The 23,632-nt window shown below is 38.5% G+C and overlaps 2 protein-coding genes across 2 annotated transcripts in view; both read left to right on the top strand.

Moving 5' to 3' along the window:
• TMF1 (TATA element modulatory factor 1) overlaps positions 1 to 5,864 on the top strand; it is a 75,472-nt gene extending 69,608 nt beyond the window's left edge. Inside the window, exons 14-17 of the mRNA XM_007946058.2 lie at positions 583 to 684; positions 921 to 1,073; positions 4,141 to 4,266; positions 5,721 to 5,864. Coding sequence (XP_007944249.1) covers positions 583 to 684; positions 921 to 1,073; positions 4,141 to 4,266; positions 5,721 to 5,864 — 525 coding nt within the window. The remainder of the gene's footprint in view (positions 1 to 582; positions 685 to 920; positions 1,074 to 4,140; positions 4,267 to 5,720) is intronic.
• Positions 5,865 to 18,650: 12,786 nt separating this feature from the next.
• EOGT (EGF domain specific O-linked N-acetylglucosamine transferase) overlaps positions 18,651 to 23,632 on the top strand; it is an 83,485-nt gene continuing 78,503 nt past the window's right edge. Inside the window, exons 1-3 of the mRNA XM_007946056.2 lie at positions 18,651 to 18,860; positions 21,670 to 21,770; positions 22,574 to 22,682. Of these exons, the coding sequence (XP_007944247.1) occupies positions 18,651 to 18,860; positions 21,670 to 21,770; positions 22,574 to 22,682 (420 nt within the window). The remainder of the gene's footprint in view (positions 18,861 to 21,669; positions 21,771 to 22,573; positions 22,683 to 23,632) is intronic.

Genomic DNA, 23,632 nt, shown 5'->3' with positions numbered 1-23,632 from the left:
AATTAAAAAAAAAATAAAAATATATATAAAATAGATAAGCCAGAGACTTTTTGATACATAAAACATCAAAAAGCTTTAAAACATCAGTAATTCTAAAGAAAACAGATATACTTTTGGTTGGCATATATGTTATATAATAAGTTAATTCATATAATTGTTCTACAAAAATATTCTCAAAGCTTTAAAAAAGAAAAACCAAATCATGTTGTTGTAATATAAATGGGTCCTGTGGTATCACTGTAGTTAAAGCATTGGGCCACTACCAAATGGTTGGTGGTTTGAACCCACCAGCTGCTCTGCAGGAGAAAGATGAGATGGTCTGCTTCCGTAAAAGATTACAAGCTTGCATACCCTACAGAGCAATTCTACTCTGCCCTGTAGGGTCGCTATGAATCGGAATCAACTTGATGGCAGTGGATTTGGAGATTATTTGACCAAGTCTGTATTCTTTTAAATTACTGAATATTGTGCCTTTGATAACAATATTTTGGGGGAAGTTAGAATGAATTTTTGTATCATTAATCCTAGAAAGTTTTCTTGCTTTTTAATCTGATTTTTTTTTTTTTTTTAAAACTACTTGAGGAACGCAAGCCTTTTTCTGTTTCTAGTACCCCCACAATTTCACGATCAAGTTCCATAAGTGGAGTTGATATGGCAGGGCTACAAACGTCTTTTCTGTCTCAGGTGATGTTTTATTTCTTGTATTTGCTTTGTTCTTAAACTGAATAATGGTAAAGGGATAAATAAATGACAAATTCATCAGTATATGTGTGAATTGTGCTAATTGCAGTGAGATGATTTCTGCCTTTGAGAAAGTCATATACATTTTAAAGCAAAAATTCACAACCATTTTGTTTGAACCTTATAATGGACAAAATCTGCAATACTTGTGTGTGCTTTCTTTTGTTTAATTAACATAGGATGAGCCTCATGATCACTCATTTGGACCAATGTCTGCATCAGCTAATGGAAGCAATCTTTATGATGCTGTAAGGATGGGTGCAGGATCAAGCGTTATTGAGAATTTACAGTCTCAGCTGAAGCTAAGGGATGGAGAAATTACTCACTTGCAGGTATTGGAAAAAATAAAATGCACTATTAGAAGTAAATGATATTTAGGGGTCCGATAAATAGCACCCTTCATTTCCACCTGAATTCTTAACAGATTGAGAAATAAGATGAAATAGTGGCATATGAAACATAAGATGTATCCCTTATATTACTGATATAAGCTAGTTGGAGAAAATAGCTAAGGATAGAGCCAAGTGAGTTTGCCAACTGAATCCCAGAATTGGGCCAACTTATCTAGTCTGTGAGAGGAAATGCTGGGCTAGTGCAGGTTTGCCCATGCGTTGGAACCTGTTTCCCAAGAGGAAAAAGAGAAGCTGCTGAGCTGAGCATGTCTACATTGTTCTTCCCGTGTTTATCACTTAGATAGCTACTCCAACTTTCACAGTGAGGAGTGAGTAAAGGGGAGGAGAGAGATTCAAGTTGTAACAGCCTGCACATGGAAGGAAACAACATGAATGGGGAGGGAACATTCCCTATCTTACCTTGCTTTTAAAAACTTAATGGACTTAACAGCAAAAAAGACAAATAACCCAATCATAAAATGGGCAAAGGACTTGAATAAACGTTTCACCAAAGACGCCATTCAAATGGCCACCAAACACATGAAAACATGCCATTATTAGCTATTGGAGAGATGTAAATCAAAATCACAGAGAAATACCATTTCACTCTGGTAGCATAGTGCCTAAGGCATTTGATTGCTAACCAGAAAGCTGGCGGTTCAAACCCACCAGCCACTCCTCGGAAGGAAGATTGGGCAAGATTTGGGCAATCTACGTCCATAGTGATACTGCCTTGGAAACCGAAGGAGAGGTCTCTATGAGTCATATCCAACTTGACAACAGCAGTGTGTTTTTTAGTTTTAGGATAGCTAAGATTTAAAAAAAAAGAAAAATAACATGTTAGGAAGAATATAGGGAAATTGGAACCCTTATTCGTTGTTGATGGGAATGCAAAATGGTACAGCAATTGTGGAAAACAGTGTGGTGGTCCTCACAAAACTAACAATAGAACTACTATGTTGTTGTTGTTATATGCCGTCTAGTTGGCCCCGACTCATAGCGATGCCTCCTTGGGGGCGGGGGGGTTGAAGAAAAAAAAAAAGAGTAGCTGCTGAGTCTGCTTAAGTGCAGGCAAAGCCTTCATGGGATTTGGTTCCTTGGTTTGGAAGTTTAGGGTCATGTTTTCATGGGACATCCCAGTTAATTGTCCTAATAACATTTTAGTGGTTCTTTTCTACCTCCTCATTCATTGCATAGTCCTGGGGTCTTAAAAGCTTGCAAGTAGCCATCCAAGGCACAACAGTTGGTCTCTATTCTCTGGGAGCAACAGAAGAAAGAGAGTCAGGAATAGAAAAAGGATATGGAATATGTAGCTAATTGCCTCCATGAACACCTGCCTCCTTTGCCATGAGACCAGAAGAACTGGATGGTACCTAGCTAATACTATTGAATATTTTGATCAAAGGTTCAATAAGAAGAATCCTGACCAAGAGGGAGAAAATGGAAATACCATTTGTTGCTCATCAAGCACTTGTATTATTCCTTTGGAAAAGTAATCATAACCTATACAGTTTGATTTATGTAGGCTGAGTAATGAGCAGTCATTACAAAAAGAAAAAAGAGAAAATGGTGATGAAAATCAAATACTTATGGAAACAATTAGTCCAGAGGACTAATGGACCATGCAAACCTTAGCCTCCATAACCCTGGGTGCCCAGCTACCACTGCCAACTGCTCTGAAAAGGATTAGAGTGACTGGTGGGTTTGAACCGCCAGCCTCCTGGGTTAGCAGTCAAATGCTTTAGGCACTACACCACCAGAGCTCCCTTAGAAGATCCTAGGTAGAGTGAAAGAAAGATATGGAACAAAACTTAAAATCATTGAAAAAACCAAAAACCCACTGGTCAGAGAAAGTGGTGGAACTCTTATGTCCTTGTCTATGGCCCTTAGTCACCCTTCAAGCCTAGACTTCACCACCATGGTTTAATTTTCAGCCAAACAATAGACATGTCTACAAGGTGAACAGAAGCTCTGGTAGTGTAGTGCCTAAGGCACTTGACTGCGAACCAGAAAGCTGGCGGTTCAAACCCGCCAACCACTCCTCAAAAGGAAGGTTGGGCAAGCTATTTCCGTAGTGATACTGCCTCGGAAACCCAGGGAGGTGTCGCTGTGAGTCGGGTCTGACTCGATGGCACATAATAACAACAACAACAACAAGGTGAACAGTAGCACCTGGGAGGTACATACTCCCTAGAACAGTGAACCAATTGAGATCAAAAGGCCCAAGGACCACGTTCAAAAGGAAGGGATAGGAAAGGAGGAAGAATGGGAGTGGGAAACACAGGGAGGAAGTGGGATGACTGATGTTATCAGTGACATGAAACAAAATGTGTATGAATTGTTGAATGGAAAACTGATTTGCTTTGTAAACCTTTACTCAAATTACAATAAAAAGTATTTTTTTTAAAATGCAGAATAGAATTTCAAATTTTCTCAGACTCCAAACTTCTGGATCTACTCCTGAAACTATTGCTCTGAGATAATCTTTTAAACCTTAAACCAAAACTTTCCCTTGAAGTCATCTTAAAACCAAACAGTAGTTTAGCTCAGTTAGTAAAAAAAAAAAAAAAACCATCTCCTTTGAGTATTATGCTCTTTTAAGAACTACCTATATAAGATCAAAGGGACAGTAGCAACTTGAAAGATTAGATAGGGACTGTTGGGGGCAGTGAATTTATATTAACGGAGGAGGAACAATTCAGAAAAGAAAGGTGAAAATGGTTGTACAACTTAAAGAATATAATCACTGTCGCTAAATGGTACATGTAGAAACTGTTACATTGATGTATGTTTTCTGTGTGCATTCTCAACAATATCAAAATAAGTATTTTTAAAAAACTGCACTGAGAAACATTAAAAGGTCTTATCTGTTTTCATTGTTAAACTTGGTACTCACAAGTAAGTAAAACATATTTTTCAAAAATTACCAATTAAATGTGTTCATATTAGTGGGAATATTAAATGATATACATTTTAAAACAGACTGTTTTCTGGTAATGTTCCTCAGCTAGAAATTGGGAATCTGGAAAAAACCCGCTCAATCATGGCTGAAGAGTTAGTTAAATTAACAAATCAAAATGATGAGCTTGAAGAAAAAGTGAAGGAGATACCCAAACTTCGAACTCAGCTAAGAGTAAGTATTCTTCAGTTTAAGTTGAGTCTAAAATATTCTAATCCATTTATATTAAATGTCATATTTTTAGTTTACATAAAGTATACTTTCAATGATTTCTTTGAAAATAAAATAATTTTAATATTTGATAAGGAGCCCTGGTGGAGCAATGGGTAAGTGTTTGGCTGCTGACCAAAAGGTTGGTTGTTCAAACCCACCGGCTTTAATATTTGAGTAAAGAACTTTAAGGATAAATCTTTTCATTTTGCTTGCCACATTACTCATTCTAAGTATTTTTCACAACTGTGCTTAGAACCAGTACTAGGGAAGAACTACATTTACTTGGCCACGGCTCATTTATAAGATTGCAGTATACATGATATGAAGTCTCTGGGTGGTACAAATGGTTAAACACTGGACTGCTAACTGAATGGTTGGTAGTTCAAACCCACTCAGAGGCTCCTCAGGAGTAAGGAGATCTGTTTCTGAAAGGTCACAGCCTTGAAAACCTTATGGAGCAGTTCTGCTCTGCATACATAGGGACACCATGCATAGGAATTGACTTGACAGGAACTAATAGCAAGAACAATACACGATCAGTAATATTTTATTCATTGACATTATTTATATGTATCATCACAATTAGCATTATTTACATTTTAGAAGATAATGTTAAACCTTGAATGAAAATATATTTTGTTTTGACTTTTCCTGTGGGCTAAGTGCCAAGTGATGCTTAACCACAATGCATCAAAGAGACATAAATTGCTCATGTGTTCTTAGTATTGATGGGAGAGAAAGAAATTAAACTGTATGGGGGGAGAATTATAGATTTAATGGAGAGATTTGGTAAGTTTGACTTCCATCTGGTTTGTTAATTTTGTGTGTGTGTGTGTGTGTGTTTAATTCTTCTAGCTTTGTATTCCAACTTAGATCACCGTAAAAAAAAAAACCAAAAACTCACTGCTGTCGCTCAACAGTAGATTCAACTTATTGTGACACCTCCTTGGATTTCCGAGGTGGTATTTCTACGGAAGTAGATTGCCCAATCTTCCTTCTGAGGAGGGGCTGCTGGGTTTGAACTGCCAGCCTTCTGGTTAGCAGTCAGATGCCTTAGGCACTATGCCACCAGAGTTCCTCTTAAATTTTAAAAGAGATGAGGGCTGTATTTTTATGCAAATAACATGAATGTTATACCTTTTTGCCAACCTTGCCCTTCCACCAAGGTATTTTTGTAAGCATGATGTACTAATTTTTTCAGAGCAACATGTAAAAACATTAGTATAGTGTGATTATGAAAACATCTTGAGGGGAAGACATGGTGGGGGGACAGAGTATAATATACCTGCATTGTTTGCGTAGCAATACATTATATACTTTATTTAAATTGTAATGTGTTTTCTATTGACTCATTTATAATATAAAAGATGTTCTGTGCAGTTAGTTTAAAAATTGGAAAAAATTATGTTTTGTAGGATTTGGATCAAAGATACAACACTATTCTCCAGATGTATGGAGAAAAAGCAGAAGAGGCAGAAGAACTTCGGCTAGATCTTGAAGATGTAAAAAATATGTATAAAACTCAAATAGATGAACTTTTAAGACAAAGGCTCACTTAACCTCTGACAATTGCATTCCAGTCAAACTGAATATAAACATTTAATATCTAAATGCATACTTCCAGTAAATTCTTTAAAATAACTAGAAAATGGGGTTTAATTTACGATAGAGATCAGGAATTAAAAAAAAAAAATGATTGCTTTATAGTGTGCAGTGCTATTTGTACTTAAATTATTTTGTGCAATATTTGAACTTTATTTTTGAAACTCTTCTTTAAAGATTAATTTTTTAAAGCATCTTTTATTTTGCCTTGTATAGTACAGAGATTTATTACTTTATCCTCATATCATTATGGTTATGGAAGAAGGGTGGTGGTCATATGTGTATTTTAGAAATACAACTAACTGTATCTATAATTTGTATGTGTATGTAAATATTGAGAACATTTAAAAAGTAATGTTAACATATTGAAACTTTGCTATCTTTTACACTTAATCTTCAACATGTCTAATTAAAACTAATGAATATGTAGATTAAATGTTCAAGTAAAAAATGTTACCAGTGGTGGTGAAGTTGACTTTTTTTTTTTTTTTTTTAATGTAGAAGTTATACTGTCTGAAATTTAAAAGGTGAATAATTCAAATAATTTTTGTTATTTGGGCTGAAAGTTTTCTAAATTTCACCTTCTCAACTAGAAATTGGTATAGTGCTTTAGTACATGAACTTCACTCAGCCTTTACAAGTAAGTCTCTACAAATGTCCTTTTTGTTACATGTCAGAGGAAAGCTATAGCTATTCACAGTTACTTAGGTATAATTGGATAGTGGAAAAAATTGACTTAAAGTGATTTTGTGATGGAATCAGTAACACTTAAGTAATTTTTGAAGAGATTGTCTTCCTATGGAGCTCTGGTAACACTGTGCTTAAGGCATTGGGCTGCTAACCAAAAGGTTTGTTGTTGTTATGTGCCGTCAAGTTGGCCCGACTCATAGCAACCTCTCCTTGGGTTTCCGAGGCTGTATCACTATGGAAGTAGATGGGCCAGCTTTCCTTCCGAGGAGTGGCTGGTGGGTTTAAACCACCAGCCTTCTGGTTCTCAGTCAAGTGCCTTAGGTACTAGGCTACCAGAGCTTCTAACCAAAAGGTAGGTGGTTCAAACTCCCCAGCTGCTCCAAGGGAGGAAGATCAGGGAATCTGCTTCTGTAAAGATTTACAGCCTTGTTGGAAAACCATTGGAGGTTGCTATGAGTTGGAATTGACTTGATGATAGTAGGTTTGGTTTGGTTTGGTTTTTGATTGTTTTACTACCCTATAAAATTAATTTAAAAAATATATAATTATTAACACAATTTATTCTTCAAAAATTACTTGCTTATATTTTGTAAAGCCGTATCTTTGGCACATTAAAAAAATGAGTGATATGACAATATTTATAACTGGATAGAGAAATTATGAGTTAATTTTAAATTTGGTATTTTGTAATTATGTATAATTTATCTTTTTTTTTCCTTGACCCTTAAAGCACAAAATAGTATGGAATAGCTTTTAAAAAAAATAGTTGTGCTTTCTTGCAGATGTTAGTTTGTTCAGAATTTAACCATCTGTGTTTCAGATCTGTAAAACAGTTTGATGATTTTATTACTAAAAGTCATTAAACTGCCTTTACTTGCAAATAAAACCTCTAATTTTCAGTTAAATTTTAAACACTAGTATTTTGGAACATAACTAAATGCAAGCCATGTTGAAGAATTTGGAGAACTTTCAGGACAATTCAAGTAACCTCATTTTCTTTCTTTTTGTATTCCAGACAGCATTTCTGTCATTGCTCTCTGATTTATAGCATCAGTAAATATTCTTTGAGTGTGAGTCAAATTCATAAAATTAAATTTTTATATTTTAGTGGTAAAAAGCAGTCTAATATCTTTTTGCAGCTTGATTTTTTTTCCCCTAAATATTCAGGGATAAAATGTCAAGACTGATAGCAATAAAATAAAAATACAGAATTGGAATATAAGAAACATAAACTTGAATTCTGTCGAGCATTTGAAACTCTTAAGTTTAGGAATTTTCAAATTGTTTTTTTAAAATATCCAACAGTGAACAAAAAAACAAAAACCCTTCAGGTTACAAGAAGGGATTCAAATAAAACTATTTCCTATACTTTATAATTTCATAATATTAAACAATTTTTTTCTTAATCCTTCTTAATGTTAATAAAACAGATTTAACAAAATTTTAAAGTGTTTTCAATTTATTTAATTTTAAAAATGACAGACAACTATTTAAATTTCTTTACCTTACTTTACTCTTTATTCACAAATTAACAGCTGATATTCATACTGAGCTTATTTTGGTTGCTGTGCACTTAGATCACTTGATACATTGATAAATCGAGGTTTATTGAATCAATGTCTTGTATTCTGTTATTTGTCATTAACAATTCCCTATCCATATTCTAGTAAAAGAGTATTTATATTTTTATGGATATGAAAATAGTTTGCCATTAGATGTTTCCATTCTTGGAAGAAAACACAAAGATATACTTTTAACAATTTTAAGAAGACAGAAAAAAAAACCCAGATGTGAACATTGTTGTTTGGAGATGTATAGACAATTAAGCATTGGCTACAGAGGTCTTTTCAACCTTTTGGAGGCTAAATCTAGACTAAAATTTCTTTTCTTTGAAATACCATTTCTTATATATATATATATATTTTTTTTTTTTTTTGAGAACTTCCAGTTGTACAGTGTTTTTAACATGTGAAATGTACCAAATCTTATCTGTGGATGTTGTGATTTAAGATTATAAATATGGATAATTTCTGACCTAGGGAAACAAGAGCTTTTGTAATTAAGTAAATGAAAAATTGTTTGGGAAAAAAATTTTTCTCATGACCCCTCAAATGATTTATTTAATTGAGTTACTGAAAATTTGTTCAAAAGCTTATTAAGAATAGGGAGCTCTGGTGGTGTAGTGCCTGAAGCATTTGACTGCTAACCAGAAGGCTGTTGGTTCAAACCCACCAGCCACTCCTTGGAAGAAAGGTTGAGCAATCTACTTCTGTAGTGATACTGCCTCAGAAACCCAAGGAGGGGTCACTATGAGTTGGATCTGACTTGACGCCAGTGAGTTTGGTCATTTTGGTTATTAAGGGTATGTGATTTATAGTAGTTAGCAGATAGCCACAAGAATTATGAGGAAATGTCTGTAAATACTTTATATTGTTTTATTACTGTTTATTTAGTTTGTGTACATTTATCTTATTGTGTATCATAATTTTTCATTTTCATTAAAGACTAATTCTAGATCAGTTTAAAACTGTAACAATTTTACATATTTTGTAAAGGGCTAAAAGTATGATTTAAACTACAGATTGATAACTATATTTTAGTGCTAAATGAAAGAAAATGTAAACAATAAGCATGGGTCTGATTTGAATAAAGATTTTAAAGTAGTAATAATGTATTTCATTTTTAGCACAAGTTAGAGTGGTCAGTACCAATGAATAAAATACTCTTTTATGAAGGAAGATAACATAACTTGTGTAACTTTGGAATTCTTAATTTATGAAAATGCAGATAAACCTAAGTTTTTTATGAGTTAATATTGCTAATAATATTAGTAGAAGCATACTTTATGTAATGAAGATATGTTTTTGGAAAACAAGTCTAAGAACTTACTTATTATAACTGCACATCTATGAGGATGATTTGTATTGCAACATCTTTCTATATGTATTCTAACATTTCTGTATTCAGATAATAATAGATAAAACAGGTCATCCTCTTCCTGTGTTCATGTTGCTTGTATTATTAAAATCTGCAACTTTAATCCTTTGATGTACCTTCTAAGATATGGCCTTTATACTTAATCCAGTTTATCATTTAACAAATCAAGTCCTTTTACAAGATAGAATGGAAAGTAAATTTATCTTTCTTCTTGATACTTTTTCTCAAATAATAAAAAAATCAAATATTTTAGTAATCCACAGTTGTGATGCAGATACTTTACTCTTAAAATGTCCAGAATTTATTCCCCTCACTGCCCCAGCAAGTAAACTCAGTTTATTATTTAGAATCATCAAATAATACTAAAAGCTAATGGGAAGTTTTAGTGTTTGCTTCATATTAAACTCTTCTTGCTTCTTATTGGTAGTAGTGGGCAGAACATGGTAGATAGAGGAGTTCTTTACAGTTTTATTCAATATCATACTTATTTGTCTCTTCAGAAATTACAGTCTAAATGTTTAAAAGTCCATATGTGTGGTTGTGTTGATGCTGGAAACAGTGCTTAGTGTGTCCTAGGCACTGTGTAAGGGTTTCATCTATATAGGATCACAATCCCTTATTTGCCATTCTGAAATATGGAAAACTGCCAAACAGGTGTGTTTTCCATATGTTAGCTGTTAAGACCTGACTTGCACTGACATGGAACTATTTTAGTCTTTATCTGCCTCACATGTGAATTCTTATACATTTTTCTCCAGAAATATTATGTGAGATTATGAAGTGTTGACCCAGGGCTTGATGGGGTATTAGTAAATAGTATGCATACTGTATTTTATTAAAAAATATTCTGCAACACATCTGACACAAAGAATTTTGGAAAAGGGCTTGTGAACCCTGCATGTTATGGTTAATATCATTATCTCAGTTTTTAAAAAGAGGAAAAATTAATTTGTTCAAGGTCACATGGCATCTTTCTTTTTTCACTCAGTAATGCATCCTGTAATATATAAAGAGTGATAATTTCTACTTTCCATTGGATCACCTTTCTTAGGAATGAGCACAAATATGCGTATCTTCCAGTTGTTTGCGGGTAGCTGTCTTCCAACTTTCTTGGCACAGACAAATGAGTGTTTCCAGGGTTCTATCTGTTTGTTGAAACATCTCAATTGGTGTTTAGTCAGTTACCTGGAGCCTTAATTTTTGCCAGTGCCTTCAGTACAGCTTGGACTTATTCCTTCGGTACCAATGGTTCTTGATCCTATGCTATCTCCCGAGATGGCTGAACATTGACCAATTCTTTATGGTACAGTCTTTATGGTAATCTATACCAAAAGAACTCCTCTATCTATCTGCCATGCATTGGTCACTATTACTTGTAAAAGCAAGAAGAGAGCTTAATAAGCAAACAGAAAAAGTTCTCATTAGCCCTAGTATTACTTGAGGATTCTAAATATCCTAAATACCGTATTCCTTCCATCTTTTGATGCTTCCTGTGCATATAATTATTTTTGCTCATAGAATTCTTCAGTATTGCAACTTGAGGCTTGAGTTTTTGCTTCAGTTATTTCAGCTTGAGAAATGCTGAGTGTGTTCTTCCATTTTGGTTTTTTAACTCCAGGTTTTTGCACATTTTTTACAATACTTTCGTCTTTTGAGCTGCTCTTTGAAATCTGCTCAGCTCTTTTACTTCATCATTTCTGCTGTTCACTTTGTTGTTGTTGTTATGTGCCGTCGAGTTGGACCCCGACTCATAGCGACCCCCCCTTGGGTTTCCGAGGCAGTATCACTACGGAAGTAGATTGCCCCAGCTGTTCGCTTTAGCTGTCCTCTATTCACTTGCTTACCAGAAGTGAAAGGACTTGAAAAACTTAGGGATGCAGATCAAGAACTATGGACTTCAGTATGGATTACACTTCAACATAAAGAAAATAAAAATTCTAACACTGCACCAATAAGCAACATCATGATAAATGGAGAAAATACTGAGTTGTCAGTGGTTTTGTTTTACTTGGATCAACACAACAATCAACAGCCATGGAAGCAGCAGTTGAGATCATGTGCTGCAAGAGATGTCTGAAATCTTAAAAAGCAAGGATGTCACTTTAAGGAGTAAGATGCACTTGACCCAAGTGAATGGCCCCATATCCATGTTCCAACTCTTCAGTCACCTCATATGCATGTGAAAGGTGTACAATGAAAAAGGAAGACTGAAGAATTGATGCATTTGAATTATGGTGTTAGTGAGGAATACTGAATATATTATGGACTGCCAGAATGGGAGCTCTCGTAGTGGAGTGCCTAAGGCACGTGACTGCTAACCAGCAGGCTGGTGGTTCAAACGCACCAGCCACTCCTCGGAAGGAAGGTTGGGCAATCTACTTCCATAGTGATGCTGCCTCGGAAACCCAAGGAGGGGTCGCTGTGAGTCGGGTCCAACTTGACGGCACATAACAACAACAGCCAGAAGAAAGGACATCTGTCTTGGAAGAAATTACAGCCAGAATGCTCTTTGGAAGTGAAGATGGCATACTTCATCTAACTTACTTTGGACATGTTATCAGGAGGGACCAATCCCTGGAGGACATCATGCTTGGCAAAGTAGAGGGTCAGCGAAAAAGAAGATGACCCTCAACAAGGTGGATTGACAGTGGCTGCAACAATGGACTCAAACATACCTAGCATTATGAAGATGGCACAGGACTGAGCAATCTTTTGTTCTGTATTGTATATAGGGTTGCTGTGAATTGGAACTGACTCAGAGGCATATTATAATAACAACATAGTCTTCAGTTCTTTCTTGATCCCTGCATAATTATTCATTGCGTGGATGTGCCATAGTTTATTCAATCAGCCTCCTATCGACAGACATTTGAGTTTATTTTAATGCCAATTTGAAGTAAGTTTAAAACTAAATTTTAACACTTGTTGAATTGGGAGGGTGGAATTCTATATTAAGAATGGCTGTTGCACTAAGAGAATTCTTTCTCATGTTCTTAATGTCCTATCCATATATTCCTTTCCTCTATGTGACCACAACTCAATTATGTAGCTGTTTATAATAGCACCATGCGAATGCCATACCAGTTTAATTGGTTTGTGTATTCTTGCAATTAGACTAACCTATTTCTAGAAGCCTTTCTCAATGTATTGCTTTGTTTTTTCATTTTCATTATCCATTACTCAGTGGAAAAACAACTTTAAAAATTTAAATGATTATAATACACTTTAAGTTATCTAACAGGAAAGTTACATTTTCTGTGTATGACAAAAATAGAATGGTGGCAAGTAGTCTGAGTAAGCAAGTTCAAAAATTACTGTTCTTATTAAAACAAATGGACAAAATATAATAGAGCAGTAGCTTCCTTGTAGGGCAGAATTTTGTTTTTAAACTTTTTGTGACTTGGGTGAAAGTTTACAGAGAAAATCAGTTTTCCATTCAACAATTCACACACATTTTGTTTTATGTCATTGATTGCAATCCCTTATATGTAATATTCCTCCCACATCCTGTGTTACAGGGCAGAGTTTTTTTTTTTTTTTGTAATGTAAAGAATAAATCAGTTAATATTTTTAACTAGTTTAGAATAGTGCCTGGTACATGCTAAGCAGTTTTTTTCCCCCTTTTGCAGTTGCTATTAGGAGCTCTGGTGGCTAGTGCCTAAGGCACTTGACTGCTTACCAGAAGGTTGGGGGTTCAAACCCACCAGCCACTCCTGAGAAGGAAGACTGGGCAATGTACTTCCGTAGAGATACAGCCTTGGAAACCCAAGGAGGGGTTGCTATGAGTCGCAATCGACTCCACAGCAATGAGGTTTTTTATTTACTTATTTTTTGGTTTATTATTTGGAAAAAATAAAATTCCAGATATATTTGTAATTTAGCTGGTCCGTAACTGGAACTTAAAATTCTCATAACATTTAAAAATTAAATTATCAAGAAAAGCGCATAACCTGTTGGAAACAAACCACTGAGTTTCCTTATGATTCCTCAAGACTGAAACTTTATGTATGTGAGAATAAGTGTATTTTGATGGTATCAAAATTCATTAATTCCATCATTGCTTCACTTCAAGTTGAATCACTATTTAATGATCAATTCTACAATACTGTCTGATGCTAGACAGCATGCCAGAACTGAGCAGACCAACAGTAGAAGACTGAGAGATGTGTATTCAAATAATCATAATGAAGTAATAAGATAATTACAGATGAACAACAAAATATAAACTCCACAGAGTCTAGCGTTTGGCCATGGTGAGTTTACAGAAGTATATATAGACAAGTATACTTTAAAATGTGTGTGGACTCCAAAGTATTCTCACCAATATAAAGTGCTGCTGTGTTCAGGCCCCAATGTGAAAGGGCAACTTCTGCCTGAATTATTTGGCGGGGGGGGGAGGCTCACTGCAACGTAATCAGGATTAAGATAAAAGAAAAACGGGGTCAGATGGTCTATCTTGTCCTAGTTTTCTTTTAAGCGCTTTATCTCTCCCAAGGAGGAGAGGGTTGCTGAGATTCAGATGGGGAATCTGGCTTCTTGAAATCCCTCCTCTTTCGAGGTCTAACTCCTGTAGTTGGGTCAGAGGCTCTCATACTCACCTTAGGAGGAGAGCGCAAGTAGAAACAGAAGGTGCCTACAACCCTCTCCTTGCTGTAATGTAGGGGTTAGGGGCGTTCGCCGCGTTGGGCTCGGTGCACAGAGCCTAAGCCAGTCAGTCACACGCACCAAGGTCAGCCCCAGGCCGTCCGCTCTCTCCAGACCTCCGGCCCCTGTCCTTGGGCTCCGCCTCCGGACGCAGGCTGGCCGAGATGTCCCGACTGCTCCCTGGCGCCCCCTGGCCCAGTTTAAGCGCCCAAGGTTTCCGGTGAGCAGCGACAGCCGGTTATGACGACTCCTCACGAGCAGCAGCTGTCTCCTCCTCCTCCTCGGTAGCCCCGGTTCCAGGTGGGACTCGCCCCAGGATTTGCGGAGCCCTATACCCGGTCCTCCTTCCCGCCGCGGCCATGCTCTGCGCGCCATTCTCGCACGTGAGCGCGGTGGGCCATAGTGCCGGCTCCCGGCGTGCCTTCCCGATGTAGCTGCAGCCTCTCCACTCCCCACCAGCGCCTTTCCGTGCCTCGCGGCCGGGAAGAGGGGCGTGGGGCACCACAGCGCTTGCAGCCGCACATAGGTCCCTGGAAGCCTGCTGGGCTCAGGGGAGGATGCCCGGAGCGGAGCCGCTCCCCCAGGCCCCTCCCAGGCAGCCAGAGGGTTGGGTGCCCCGCGGTGCGGGGTGGCGGGCGGCCCGGGGGATCTTTGAGCCCCCGAGACAGTCCCAGGCAGCGCCTAGGATCCAGCCCCGAGCGCGTCTTGGTAGCTGGGAAGAGCATTCGCCGCTGACCTCGTTGCAATCTTTTCCTGAGCGACCTAATTGTAGACAGCTGGTGGATTTCCACTACTCCGTTCCAGACAGCCAAGCCTTTTCTGACCCCAGCCTTGAACAGATCGTGAGGCTTAGCCAAAGTGAAGAGAACCGTTGAGGAAGTATCCCGTGTCCCAGATGCATGTTATCTTTCATTTGTCCACTGCCTCTTTAAAGTTCCCCAAGCTCTGTCACAAAGTACTTCTCCATCTCACCCATAGCGATCCCTATCAGGTCTGGGCTTCACCCCTATTCATCCATTGCCCTCCTCTTTAGGCCTGTGGAAATCCATTCAAGGGGTACAAGATGGAGTGAGCCCCACTGCTTTTGTGCTGAAGGAAAAAGTAGCGCAGCCCACTGAAACTCCCATGTGGTGGAGAGGTGCACCCACACCTCCCTAGGAGGCCTTGCGAGAGGACTCCACTCCAGAAAGGCTTTCTGCCAGGCCCAGAGGTGTTATTTTCAAGCAATGTCAGCCACCCTCATCTAGTTTATGCAAGTGGGAACGTGCCCTCTGCAAAAAACAGGTTTCTAATTGGTGTCTCTAGATTTTTCTCCATAACCCAAGTGCTTTTCCTCCTCCATGGCATGGTAAGTTTACTTATGTACAGTGCTCAGTCAAGGACTATGGATTTGGGTAACCAAAGATCAGGATTTGTTGGTAAGGGTGACTTTATTACTGGAAAGGATGAGTCAAAAGATTGGATGTCCTGCTTGTTGAGCCTGAAGCCTAGCCGTTTGAGCTCAGAGCAGTATGATTCAGTGAGCAGAATTACTCCAGACACAACTTGGAAAATTATTTGCTCCTAGGAATGTTATTTCTGCTTAGTATGCTGTTGTCCTGTCTCTGTTAATGCCTGTTAATGTACAGAGTGGTTATCTCCTTCCTGCTCACCATTAGAATGTAGCCTGTTAATTTACTATTTTGAGGGTTGCATTTGTAACTGCCTTTAATAGTGTGGTATTTAAGAAAGGAGTCCCTGGGTAGTGTATATGTTTAACAGGCTTGTCTGCTAGCCAAAAGGTTGGAAGTTTGAGTCCATCTAGAAGTCCCGCTGAAGAAAGGCCCGGTGGTCTACTTTTGAAAAAATCATACTTTGAAAACTGTGAGGAGCACAGTTCTCCTCAGACACACATGGAGTCACCATGACCGGGCATCAAATACAGCAATTGGTTTTATTCATTAAGAAATCAACACCATAGGTACCAACTAAGTTGTCAGGCCCTCTGCTTAAGGGTTATCTCATTAAATTATTTTGTGTGTCAATATTTCCTTTAATTGGGAGCTCTGGTAGCATAGTGGCTAAGACACTTGCCTGCTAACCAGACGGCTGGCGGTTCAAACCCACCAGCCACTCCTCGGAAGGAAGGTTGGGCAATCCTACTTCCGTAGTGATACTGCCTCGGAAACCCAAGGAGGGGTCGCTATGAGTTGGGATTGACTCGACGGCACATAACAATAATATCTCATTAAATAATCATTAAATAAATCATTAATAATATCTCATTAAATTATTTTGTGTGTCAATATTTCCTTTAATTAAAAAGATCACCTTTGTCGATAAAGTCTACTGTAGCATCACTTTAAGGCAATATGTTTCATTTTTGACAGATTTGAAGTACTCAAAACATCATAACAACTTCTGGGTGGTTCTGAGGATTAACGAGGTAAATATTTTTGTTATTAGTAAAGCCATTGTTACAACTAATATCTATTGTTAAATTTTTGTAAAATTGCTGTCAACTTATTTTTGGGTAAAAGTCCTAACTATAAATATAATTCAGATCAATTTTACAACGATAACTTATTCTTTAGCACCACCTAAAAGAAAAAACACCATACTCACCACTCCAGAGGACAAATGGATGTCTTCTTGGCATCTCCACTGTCCACTTATGATCCCTTGGTCTTAGAATAATGAAGTTTGATTGAACATACCAGTCTGTTTCTAAAGGCCCCATTTCCATTGCTCATGATCAGTGAAAGCTGAATATGAAAGTAACCATTATGTTCAGTGAACAGTAGTGCTTGCTGGAAAGCATCTAAGATGTATTATAGTTCTATCATTTGGTGGAAAGAATGCCTTTTTCTCTTTTTTTGTAGTAGTGCAAGCCAGGCCAAACCAGTTGCTGTAAAATCCATTCCAACTCATGGTAACCCCTTGTGCATCAGAGTCTGGGATCTGGTTAAAAAATCTGGCCCAAGCAGTGTAATCCTTACAGGGTGAGTTAGACATACAGTAAGGTTTGTACCGTTATGTTTTTTAATGGTACTGGGTGTTAAGACAGGGGAAAGTTAAAGACGGACTGCTAGATTTCACTCCTGATGTTTCTGAGTCTTAGTTACTATCACAGATTATTCTTACACCCACTAGAATGTAAGCTTTAGAAGGCCAAGGAGTTTTGTTCACTACCACATGTAACCAGCCACTCCTCGGAAGGAAGGTTGGGCAATCTACTTCCATAGTGATACTGCCTCAGAAACCCAAGGAGGGGTCGCTATGAGTCGGGTCCGACTCGACGGCACATAACAACAACAACAACATGTTATTGCTGCTTAGAAGAGCCACTGGCACATAGTATGCTCTCACATATTGATTGCATTGTATTTTTCTGTTCAGCAAGCATGCACATGCTCTGGGCCATTGCACTCTGTTTTCTTTCTCAATGGTGTATTTTCCCCTCCAAGACTTAAATGGCTAGCTCCTTATCATTCAGGTCTCAGCTCAAATGTTTGTTAGCCCCTCTGTCTGACCCACATTGCTTGAAACATTTATTTAATAAACACTTTGGTGTGTGCTAGGTGATTTTCTAAACATTTTACTAATATTTAATGTGTGTAATTCAGAATGGTTCTCTGAAGAATATTTTATTGTTATTTCTATTTTACAGATGGGAAAGCTGAGGCATAGAAAGGTTAAATAACTTGCTCTAAGGAGCTCTGGTGGTATAGTGCCTAAAGCATTTGACTGCTAACCAGAAGGCTGGCGGTTTAAACCCGCCAGCCACTCCTCTGAAGGAAGGTTGGACAATCTACTTCCGTAGTGCTATCGCCTTGGAAACTCAAGAAGGGGTCACTGTGAGTCAGATCTGACTCAACAGCAGTGTGTTAGGAAGCTACAAAGCAGAAACTCAAATCCACATGGCCTGACTTCAAAGTCTGTTCTTAACCACCACACTATGTTGTCTCTTTATCTTATGACCTTATTTTATTTCAGGTATGGACAAACTGGGCTCAATAGTGTCCCTGCACATTTTTGTAAATAAAGGTTATTCAAATGCAGCCATACCCGCTCTTCAGCATAAGTGATGGCTGATTTCCTGACTAAGGTATCGTTCAGTAGTTGTCACAAGGACCATATGCCCCTAAAAATCTAAAATATTTTCTGTCTGGCCCTTTACAGCAAAGTCTCCTGGCCCTCATTTGTTTGATTTACATCATCTGAATTTATTTATTCGGTTGTTTGTTTTTTGTGTCTTGCATTAGGTTATAAGTTCCTTGAGAACAGGGAATCTTTCTTGTGTTGTTCACCCATGTATACCTAACTCCCAACACAGTGCTTGGCACATAGAGGTATTCGATAAATATTTGTTGAATAAAGGAACTGGTGGCAAACTTTCTTGTAATTATGCTTAGTCCATGACCCTTTTCTCTTTTAAAGGAAATTTCTTAGTGAAGATTTTCTCAATTTGGTATCTAGGTTTGGAGACTGCTATGTTAATGCTGCTTGTCTTTGGAGTATTACTTAATGAAGTTCCACCGAGTGGCCAAGATGAGGCCCCTCCCAAGGTCAATGGCATTCCAAGTGAACCTCTGTATGACTATGCCAGCATCCGCCTGCCTGAGGAGCACATTCCCTTCTTTTTGCACAACAGCAGGCATATTGCCACAGTCTGTAAGAAAGACTCACATTGCCCTTATAAGGTAGGTATTTTCCTCTTACTTATTTTTAGAAAGATGCAGTTTAGGCTGGCTTACTCGTTCCGCTTTATAACCTGAACTGGAAGGTAAAATTCTGTTTCCACTATAACTGTGATTTATCGTTTTATGGATTTCATCAAAAACTTCCAAGTGACCAAACTGTGCTTTGAATTGTCTGATTTATAGGGGTGAAATTTGAAGTCTGCATCCACAATTCGAAAACCAATAGACATCTAATACTAGTTCTGTCCTCTGTAAGTGAGTAAGAATTAGATTTTATGCAGAAAGTACATCTAGTTAAAGATTGTCATACCTGTCTTAAATTACAGTTAAGAGGCTCTCTTAGCACTTAATTTCAGTAATAACACCTCTGTCGATGTCTCCACATAATTAAGACTTGCTGGGGCCTTCCTTTTGTTTTAAAGGAGTTGGAAAGGCTTCAACTTGGAGCCTATTAAGACGTCTCATGGGGCCTTAAGAGATCAAAGCTGGGCATTGTAAGACACTTCCTTTCCCATGGTACTGGCACAGGAAACATATGGGAAGACAAACTTGGGAATCAGACAAGCATTGCTCCTGGGCCTTGCCAAAGAACGTTCTAAGCTCCCTGGTCAACAAGGCTGCTGTGTCTTCCAGTGGCTGGAAACTGACTCCTCTACGTCCATGGGCCCTCTGCTGATCCTGACTGATGAGTAGAATTGCTGATTCATTCAGTTTAGCTGTGAAATAATAGAAATTATTATAGTAGAAAAAATACAAATTCCAATTTATATAACTCTTTACACACTGACTTTAGAATGTGTTTGCTCACTGAGAAAGTTCTGTTAGTTACTTCAAGACATTCGAATTCTAGTTACTTATTCTGATTAGAGTGTTGTGGTAGTTCAGTTTATCTGTCAACTTGGCTGGGCCTGGTCGAGTAGCTGGGAAGCTGGATGTAGTATTCCCCATAATGAGACTGGTAATCAATTCCATGGTGGAATCTACTGTGCGCAGCTGAATAGCTGCCTTAGGGTATGTGGTCTGCTTCCTGTATATAAGCAGAAGCCTTGGGGAATGGTCTCTAGCCTATGGCATGCTTGGACCCTGCATGTAGCTGTGTCGTTGCTTGTTGTTGTTGTTGTTATGTGCCGTCGAGTCAGCCCTGACTCATAGCGACCCCTCCTTGGGTTTCCGAGGCAGTATCACTACGGAAGTAGGATTGCCCAACCTTCCTTCCGAGGAGTGGCTGGTGGGTTTGAACCGCCAGCCTTCTGGTTAGCAGTCAAGTGCCTTAGCCACTATGCTACCAGCTTGCTATGCTCTGCCGACCTTGGGACTTACAATGGTCTTAAGTTAATGGCCTACCATGTGGTTTGGTAACATCGGGACTGTGCCTTTTTACTTGTCAACCTTGGGCTTGTTAGCCTCAGCACCAGCAGCTGTCTGAGTGAAGAAACACCCCTAGCTCCAGTGGGCCAGGATCAGGAGGCAGAGCTAGACTCCAAGGTTGAGTGGCTTTCACCCAGGCCCTAGAGCCTGGCACTTTGAACTCGGACTTAAAGCCTCCAAACTGTAAGAATAAACTCCTGTTTGTTCAAGCCATCCCATTTGTGGTCTATTGCTGTCAGAGCAGCACTAGGTAACCAGAACAAGTGTCTAATTAGAATATCTAATTTCTAATTCTAATATCTAATTCTAATATCTGATTCTGGTAGACGAGGGTCCCTGGGTGATACAAACTGTTTGTTTTTAGCTACTAACCTAAAAGTTGGTGGTTTGAAACTCACCCACTGGTACCACAGAGGAAAGGCCTGACAATCTCAGGGAAGGCCTGACAAGGTTACAGCTGCGTCCTGTAATGGTTACAGCTGAGAAAACCCTATGGAGCAGTTCTACTCTGTAACATGTGGTGTCTCCATGAATTGGAATCGACTTAGCAGCACTGAGGTTTTTTTGTTGTTGTTTGTTTATTTTGGTAGTCTAGGTAAAGCCTGGGAGCTCTGGTAGCATAGTGGTTAAGGCACTTGACTGCTAACCAGAAGGCTGGCGGTTCAAACCCACCAGCCACTCCTCGGAAGGAAGGTTGGGCAATCCTACTTCCGTAGTGATACTGCCTCGGAAACCAAGGAGGGGTCGCTATGAGTCAGGGCTGACTCGACGGCACATAACAACAACAACAACAACAAAGGTAAAGCCTAGGAGACAGACATGGTGGAGAGAGTGATTATGGATAATTGTTGTTAAGGGCTTTGGGATCTCTATTCCAGTTACTCTTGTTATTTTCATCACCACATGTCTATTTGCTGTATTGTGATAGCCTGCATGTTGCTGTGATGCTGGAAGCTATGCCACCAGTATTTCAGATACAGTAGGGTCACCTGTGGTGGACAGGTTTCAGCAGAGCTTCTAGACTAAGACAGGCTACTAAGAAGGGCCTGATGATCTACTTCTAAAAATGAGCTGATGAAAACCCTATGCATCCAACCCTATGCATCACAACAGAGTATTGTTTGATATAATGTAGCAAGGGAAGCCCCATCCTTGGAAGGCACTACGCAATGGTCACAACAATGGACTCCAGCATACTAACCATCATGAAGCTCATGCAGGATCGGGCACAGTTTCATTCTGTTTTACATAACTCCACTGTGAGTCGGAAACTACTGGATGGTGTAACTTACAATAGCGTTTTCATTACATGAATACATGTTATAAAATGTAAAGGTGAGATTCTAGAAAAGATTCATTTTCTTTATGGAAAAATCTAAGACTTGTTGCTAAATGTCAGAAGAGGAGAGATAAGTCTAAATGTACCTATCTTATGTTCTAGAAACACTTAGAAAATCTAAAGTACTGCTGGGGTTATGAGAAATCCTGTAAACCAGGGTTCAGATTTGGTTATCCTGTTTGCAACTACGTCGACATGGGATGGTAAGTTTCCATAAAGAGTATCTTCCCCTGCTTCAAGTCTTCTGTCTCTGCAGTATATGTTAATGCTCTAATTCTCAGCTAGATTCTTTTGATTTTAGATAGTAATTCCTTTAGATATAAATTTGCTGATACAGTCATGAATTCAACTTGACTATCTCCCACTGCCAGCAGGTGAAAACTCAACAGAAAATTTTTTTCCCCCAATTAAAGTACGCACAGTCCCGGGGTAGTACAAATGATTAAGGGCTTGACTGCCAGCTGAAAAAGGTTGGTGGCTCAAACCTACCAATAAGTGCCTTGGAAGACATGTCTGGTGATCTGCTTCCAAAAATCTAATCTTGAAAACTCTCTGAAGCAGTTCTACTTTGACACATATGGGGTTGCCATGAGTTGGCATCAACTTGATGACAGCGAACAATGGCAAAGAATGCTCTAAAGAAGATTAATTGATAGCTTCCTCTTGATTCTGCATGGGAGAGTTATGTATAATTAGTACTTAGATTACATGCAAGGTTTATGGGGCAAAGAAAGTACTAGTAGTTAACATTGCATTTCTTTATTTCCAGATGATCCCAGCTTTATATATTTCTGTTATATATTTTTATATTAAGGGGATACGTCTGGGAATAACTTCTTTGGATGGCTTCATGTAACTAGACATAGTTTTGGGAAGATTATGATAGCATACTTTTGAAAAATCAAAGTAATGACAGACTTCTAGCCAAACCAACCTTTGGAAAGAAAATTTAAGGCCTAGAAAAAGTGAAAAAAAAATATCATGGAATCTTTTTGTTTGTAATTAGGACAGACACTCTTGAATCAGCTCAGGACATATTCTGGAAACAGGCTGACTTTGGATATGCTGGAGAGCGGCTTGAGGAGCTACATGTGCTCTGCCAGCCTGAGGAAATGGTGAGTGTGGTAGCTCCTTAGAAATGAGCTTCTGTTTGGTTATAGTATAAAAGCCAGATAGATGGCACTTTGAAAGAAATCTTTCATTCTCACTTTTTTACTGGCCTTGAATTTTATTTAACTTCCAAAAATAAGTTGTTCTATTTCATTTGGAAACCATGACCTTGTTTTCAGACATATATCAGATCACATGGGTGGTGCAAACATTAAGCACTCAGCTACTAACTAAAAGACTGGAGGTTCTGATTCATCCAGAGAGCCTTCAGAAGAAAGGCCTGGTAATCTGCTTCTGAAAGATCAAAGCCACTGAAACCCTATAGAGCACAGTTCTCCTCTGACCCACACATGCCATGATTTACAATCCATTTGATGACAACTGTTTATTTATTTATTTGAAAACATATTTTTAGCTTTAGATTTCACCACCCCACCCCACCCCCCACCCCCAGCATATGCTGCAGAAGGGAAATGAGTAAATTTTGTCTTTACAAATTTCCTGTCAGGTAGTTTGGCACAGATGGTACATCCCCATCATACTGCTCTATGTTTGTATAGCATTTTTCCATTTACAAAGAGCTCTGGCAGTACAGTGAGTGCGTAAGGCAGTTGGCTGCAAACCAGAAGGTTGTTGGTTCAAACCCACCAGCCACTCCATGGGAAGAAGATGAGGTAATACTTCTGTAAAGATTTACAGCCTTGGAAACTCAGTGGGGGTTGCTATGAATCAGAATCAACTTTACCATTTACAGAAAGCTTTTCTGTACTTCAGTTGGTTTGAGCCTCACAAACATTATATTCAATAGACAGGGCACATACTACTTACTGATCCACTTTACCAGAGAGGAAGATAGGCTCCTCAGGGAAATTAAGCAACTTCTCCAAGACCACACAGTTGCTCTGTAGAATGGTACATTGAAATGCATGTATTTATCTCTGTATTGTCATTTATT

The sequence above is a fragment of the Orycteropus afer genome, unplaced genomic scaffold, assembly GCF_000298275.1.
Source record: "Orycteropus afer afer isolate SDZICR_OR568_19922 unplaced genomic scaffold, OryAfe1.0 scaffold00149, whole genome shotgun sequence".
Classification (NCBI taxonomy): Eukaryota; Metazoa; Chordata; class Mammalia; order Tubulidentata; family Orycteropodidae; genus Orycteropus; species Orycteropus afer.
The sequence above is the reverse complement of the archived record's forward strand: the minus strand, read 5'-3'. Positions and strand labels throughout refer to the sequence as shown.